The 6,583-nt window shown below is 44.8% G+C and overlaps 1 protein-coding gene across 1 annotated transcript in view; it reads left to right on the plus strand.

The window, feature by feature from the left end:
* Positions 1 to 255: 255 nt before the first annotated feature.
* The window catches only part of LOC137636818 (PCI domain-containing protein 2-like), a gene marked incomplete at its 5' end in the record, with an annotated part of 64,250 nt that continues 57,922 nt past the window's right edge, over positions 256 to 6,583 (plus strand). Inside the window, one exon of the mRNA XM_068369175.1 lies at positions 256 to 486. Coding sequence (XP_068225276.1) covers positions 256 to 486 — 231 coding nt within the window. The remainder of the gene's footprint in view (positions 487 to 6,583) is intronic.

Raw genomic sequence — 6,583 nt, forward strand, 5'->3', positions numbered from 1 at the left:
ATTCTTCTTTTGGTTTTTATATTTTAGGTCTTATTACCTTTTTACATTATCTTTATATTCTCTTAGTTTATCTCTAATATGTCTAATAACTTCCTGAAATGATTGGTAAAGAATTATAAAGGGTTATCAAACCTTTCGAGCTAGGTATGTAACATCTTCAAAACCTAAACCCCCTTACCATTCTTTGTTTTAATAGAACAAAATCTATACATTCCACTTTATTTTATTTCTTAAAAGTAATTTAATACCATATAGTTTTAGATACATCAACCAGACAGCAAAGTCCAAATCTATTGTTGTACAGTGTTGCACAAGAGGCAGCTTTATCATTGATCTCTGTTTACAACTTTTATATTTTTATTTCAGGCTTTATGCACTTGCAGCGGATTATAAATTAACACGGTCTGGTACTTGTAAAGCAGGTGAAACTTTAGAAAAAGCTGCTGAGGCTCTTATGAGTTGCTTCAGAGTGTGTGCAGCAGACACGTAAGTTATAGACTTAATGGTTTTTATGTTTAATTTACACATGGAGTTCCTATTGTTGAAATGCCTTATTTTTAACCAAAAATACTTTGTGATTAGGTGTATCAATGGACTAACTTTCTAGCTTAGTATTTCTAATGTTGCATTGATTTTGTATTCCAAAAGTTAAGAAATTTTCAATATTAAACTTACCCGATAATCATGTAGCTGTCAACTCCGTTGCCCGACAGAATTCTACGGGAGGGATACGCCAGCTATCACTATACTAGAAGGGGGTGTACTCACAAGCGCCACCTGTGGCCAGGTACTACAGTACTTGTTGTTGTCGCCACCTCACTTTTTCCTCTGTCGTGCTTCCGGCTAGACGTTCTTGGATACGCTTATGATTTTGGAGTATTGTTCACGGTTTGGTGAAGTATTTCTCTAAATTTGCAGCTATTCGCTATACTGGAAACTTCTATGTTAGCTTAGCTAGCGTTTGGAATTAATTTAATTTTTATGGTGACGAAGAGAGTATGAACTCTCTTTCACCTTTAAATGGCCGACCCTTCCCTTAGACGGAAGTGTTGGTGTCTAAGAGAGTATAGACTCTCTTTCTTAGTTTTGTTATAGATTTATTTTATATCTCTCCGCCTTTTATAGGCCTCTTCGATTAACTTACTTTTATTATAAACTTATTAAAATTAATTTTTATATTTGTTTATATTCGACCTTTCCTAATAGTAGGCGGTCTTTTCTTGGTACCAAAGTTAATTAACATTGAGCCCGTCATTTCGGTTTTACCTGTTAACATATTATGCTATTTTAATGTTTTTGAAAGAATTTCTTTGATAGTCTCGTACTGTTTTCAAAGTTGAACTAACGTTTTGTTTTGTCTCTGCAGTTGTTGACGTTCAGAACGTTCAACTTGCGCTCTATCGTTACGATAGAGAGAGAATTTTCACGGTGTCACGTTGCAGTAAGAGTAACCGTGTCTAGCGTTTTGTTCATTCTTTCTTAACTTAATGGTTTTAATTCTAATAAAGGAACTTTTCATTTTGGGAAATATTTCAGTTTTTCCTTTAACAATAATATGTTTTAACGATATATATGATTGGGCTCTTCTCTCAGGTTCTAAGTCAAGAGAGAGAGAGAGAGAGAGAGAGATAGAGACGGAGGGAGAAAGAGGAGGATAAACGTTTCATTCAAGCGAGTAACGTTGTTATCGTTTTTGCTCTTCTCCCTAGTCTCTTTAGGGGAAGAAGGTAAACGTTTCTAGAGTGATCTAGTGTTTAGTCTCTTTCCAGCCACTGAATTATTTATCTTTCATTAGATTTTTCTGTTACATTGTAATTCTGTTTTCGCAATTACTAACTTTTGAGAAAGGATAGAATTGCGTGTTTCAGGTACAAACCACTTAAAGTTTCGAGTTCAGTGAAATAAGTGCAAACAGAAAATCAAAGTGATAAGTGATTAGCGCAAAGTGTGTCAGTGTTGTGCGTGAGGGTACTTCTGTGCGTGCCAGTCGTCCTCCCAGTCCGGGACCTCTTGCAAGCTCCCAAGCCCAGGGGAGAAGCAATGTCGAAGGGCAAAAGGGTTCGGCAGGCCTTGATCGGCGCACAGAAGTATCCTCGGTGGTTGCGGGCGTGTCTTACAGAGACCGTCACTCCCACCCGCAGACGATTGAGCCCTTATTTTGCTCGTCTGCAGAAGAAATTTCGGGGAGAAAACGCTGGTCTCAGGTCTCAAGACCTCTTAAACGTAAAGTCCAGACCTATGCCAGACTTACGAAGTTAGAGTTCAACAACCCGGATGCAGTCATTGGGTTAGCTCTGACTCGCCGCAGTCATCAGTTGAATGCACTCCGCCTAAGAGGAGTAAGGTTCTGCCGCAACAGATCTCTGCTGTTAAGGCTTTACCTCAGCAGACCTTAGTGTCTGCCGACCCCAAGTTGACTCTACTGCAGTCCATGCAGTCACAACTTACGGTCTTGATGCTTGAGTGTCAGGCTGAGAAGGTTGCGCCTCCTCCTGCGCTCGCTCCGCCTGACCGCAGTACTGCCTGCCAGGCGTACGATGTTGAGCCACGTTCTGAGTTTACTGTTTCCAGTGGTGTGCAGCTCCCTCCGCCTTCCTTAAGGCAACCTCAGCAATAGGAACAGGAGGCTTATACCTCTCTTCCTCCGCTTCCACTTGCTGTTCCACCAGTGAGGCAACACTCGCTTGAGGTACAACAACCTCTCCCATCCATGAGTCAGTCTCCTCAGCTCTCGCTGCAGCGAGCTCAACCCTCCTCAAGGCAAGCACCTCAACACCTTAGCCTTGCGCCTCAGGAGCCTCAACTTGCGAGACATTTACTGCGTTCTGCGCAGCCACTACCTCATCGCTCTCAGCTCACACCGCAGGAACCTCAACTCGTTCCTCAGGAACTTGCTACTGCGCATCCGCCAACCACTCAGCTAGCGCAACCCTTGAGTTCAGCCACTCATGCCAGGAGTCAGCCTCCTCCACCCATGCGCCTACCTTCTGCTACTTCTTTTGATCAGCCTTTGCAGACTGAGCCTCAGGTGTTCCCTCAACAGAGTCTTGAAGAGGAAACCACAACTATTGTTGTTCCAGCTCGTTCTGACTCTGCTGTTCAGCATACCTTACCTCCATTTTCAAACATTATGATAATGGAGGTTATTTGTATTACTTATATAAAAATATATTTGTATTCCTTGCAATATATTTTTAACAAATCGCAAAATATGGCAAAAATCATGAGTTATGAATGTAAGGTAATATTATGTTGATATTAAACTCCTTGCAAGCATGCATGTAGTAATGCAGTGTTGCCAACAGGGCGAGTTTCCCTTTCCGGAGGTGAAGTAGATTATAGTACATTTAGTGTAGCTTAATTCTACGATTATCATGCCGGCTATCAATTCATCAACAAAACAGTCTAAATCAATTCCCTCGGCACGTGCACTTTCAATGGACGGTAATGCGATATTACTCACTCTAGCACTGGTCATGGAATTTCTGAGAAATGTTACACGCCATGCAACACGCTCTGCTTACCTTACAGCATGCTCTACATACAGCATGCTCTGCATACAGCATGCTCTGCTTACAGCATGCTCTGCATACAACAGGCTCTGCATACCTTACCGCATGCTTCTCAGTCACACATCTTTGGTTGTTGCCAACTCACTAGACTGTCAAGCAGTTTCTTAACGTTGCCTTCTAGTCTGCTGCGTTTGCACAGTGTAACCCTCACTGAGAGAACTTAGCTTTTCTCGGATATGGTCCCTGTAGATGAGAAAGTGCTTTTCTCCCTCCTTCTGATATTCCCTTGAGGACTCTGTCATTTGGAGAGGAGCCTTTAGCTGCGTAGCCTCCTATGGACTTTTATTTAAGCATAACATGCTTCCAGGGAAGGTAATGGTCCCACTTCAGTCGCTAATCCCGTCTGTTACCACACCTGCTCCCATAGTCCTTGAGCTGTGTTGCAAGACATGCAGTCCAAACTTAGTCCTTGTTAGAGGATTTTTTGTTTACGGAGTCAGTGTGTCACTGGGAAGACGTTCAACAACCAGCAGGAGTGACTTGTTGTGACGCAGTACGGCAACCTTAGCAACCCGATAAGGAGTTGTCTGTACGACCCAGACAGTCTAGACAGCTTCGGGTTGTCACTGTACTTCCTCGCTTCCCCATGGTTGACAGTTCACAGACTGTGCAGCAGTACCATGATCTTGTGTCCGGCTCCGTCAGACGACTGGCTTTTAAGAGCTCCCACAAGTCGTCGCTGTCTGGAGATTCTCAAATGGACTATGGATCTGACCAAGGAACTGGGCCTCCTGGTCAATTTTGAGGAGTCTCAGCTCGTCCCATCCCAGACCATTGTCTCCCTGGGTATGGATCTTCAGAGTCGAGCTTTTCGGGCTTTTCCGTCGGCCCCAAGGATCTTCCAAGCCCTAGAATGCATCCAGAGCATGCTGAGAAGGAACCGATGCTCAGTCAGGTAGTGGATGAGTCTAACAGGGACACTTTCATCGCTGGCCCTGTTCATCGTGTTAGGGAGACTCCACCTCCCCCCCCTTCAGTATCATCTAGCTGCTCACTGGATAAAGGACATGACGCTAGAGACGGTCTCAGTTCCTGTTTCCAAAGAGAGAAGGTCTTCTCTCGCGTGGTGTAAGAACAGCTTTCTTCTCAAGGAAGTCTACCTTTGGCTGTTCAGAAACCCGACCGCCGTCTCCTCTCGGACGCATCAGACACGGGCTGGGGTGCGACTTTGGACGGATAAGAATGCTCGGGAACATGGAATCAGGAGCAAAGGACACTTCACATCAATTGCAAGGAGTTGTTGGCGGTTATTCTGGCCTTGATAAACTTCAAGTCCCTCCAGCTTAACAAAGTGGTGGAGGTGGACTCTGACAACACCACAGCCCTGGCTTACATCTTCAAGCAGGGAGGGACACTTTCGTGGAAGTTGTTCTAGATCGCAAGGGACCTCCTCATCTGGTCTAAAGATCGAAAGCTCACGCTGGTAACGAGGTTCATTCAGGGCGGTATGAATGTCATGGCAGATCACCTCAGCCGCAAGGGTCAGATCATCCCCACAGAGTGGACCCTTCACAAGAATGTTTGCAGCAGACTTTGGGCCCTGTGGGGTCAGCCAACCATAGATCTGTTCGCTACCTCGATAACCTAGAGACTCCTGTTGTATTGTTCTCCGATTCCAGACCCAGCAGCAGTTCACGTGGATGCTTTTCTGCTGGATTGGTTCCATCTCGACCTGTATGCATTCCCGCCGTTCAAGATTGTCAACAGGGTACTTCAGAAGTTCTCCTCTCGCAAGGGACACGGCTGACGTTGGTTGGCTCCGCTCTGGCCCGCGAGAGAATGGTTCTTAGAGGTACTGCAATGGCTGGTCAACATTCCCAGGACTCTTCCTCTAGGAGTGAACCTTCTACGTCTACCTCACGTAAAGAAGGTACACCCAATCCTCCACGCTCTTCGTCTGACTTCCTTCAGACTTTCGAAAGACTCTCAAGAGCTAGGGACTTTTCGAAGGAGGCAGCCAGAGCGATTGCCAAAGCAAGGAGAACATCCACTCTCGGAATCTATCAGTCTCAAGGGGAAGTCTTCCGTAGCTGGTACAAGACCAATGCAGTTTCCTCAACCAGTACCACTGTAACCCAGATTGCTGACTTCCTGCTATATCTAAGGAAAGTAAGATCCCTTTCAGCTCCTACGATCAAGGGTTACAGAAGTATGTTGGCAGCGGTTTTCCGCCACAGAGGCTTGGATCTTTCCACCAACAAAGATCTACAGGACCTCCCTAGGTCTTTTGAGACCTCAAAGGAACGTCGGTTGTCCACTCCAGGCTGGAATCTAGACGTGGTCCTAAGGTTCCTTATGTCATCAAGATTTGAACCTCTCCAATCAGCCTCTTTTTAGGACCTCACGTTAAAAACTCTTTTCCTCGTGTGCTTGACAACAGCTAAAAGAGTAAGTGAGATCCACGCCTTCAGCAGGATCATTGTTTTCACATCTGAAACGGCTACATGTTCCTTGCAGCTCGGTTTTTGCTAAACGAGCTTCCTTCACGTCCTTGGCCTAAGTCGTTCGAGATCCCAAGCCTGTCCAACTTGGTGGGGAATGAACTGGAGAGAGTACTTTGCCCAGTTAGAGCTCTTAGGTACTTTCTAAAAAGGTCTTAACCTTTACGAGGACTATCAGAAGCCTTATAGTGTGCTATCAAGAAACCTTCTTTTCCAAGTTCTAAGAACTCAGTTTCTTACTATTCAGGCTTCTGATTAGAGAAACACATTCTCATCTGAAGGAAGAAGACCTTGCTTTGCTGAAGGTAAGGACACATGAAGTGGGAGCTGTGGCTACTTCTGTGGCCTTCAAACAGAGCCATTCTCTGCAGAGTGTTATGGATGCAACCTATTGGAGAAGCAAGTCAGTGTTCGCATCATTCTATCTCAAAGATGTCCAGTCTCTTTACGAGTACTGCTACACCCTGGGACCATTCGTAGCAACGAATGCAGTAGTAGGCGAGGGCTCGGCCACTACATTCCCATAATCCCATAACCTTTTAACCTTTCTCTTGAATACTTTTTATGGGT

The sequence above is a fragment of the Palaemon carinicauda genome, unplaced genomic scaffold (assembly GCF_036898095.1).
Source record: "Palaemon carinicauda isolate YSFRI2023 unplaced genomic scaffold, ASM3689809v2 scaffold4, whole genome shotgun sequence".
Lineage (NCBI taxonomy): Eukaryota > Metazoa > Arthropoda > Malacostraca > Decapoda > Palaemonidae > Palaemon > Palaemon carinicauda.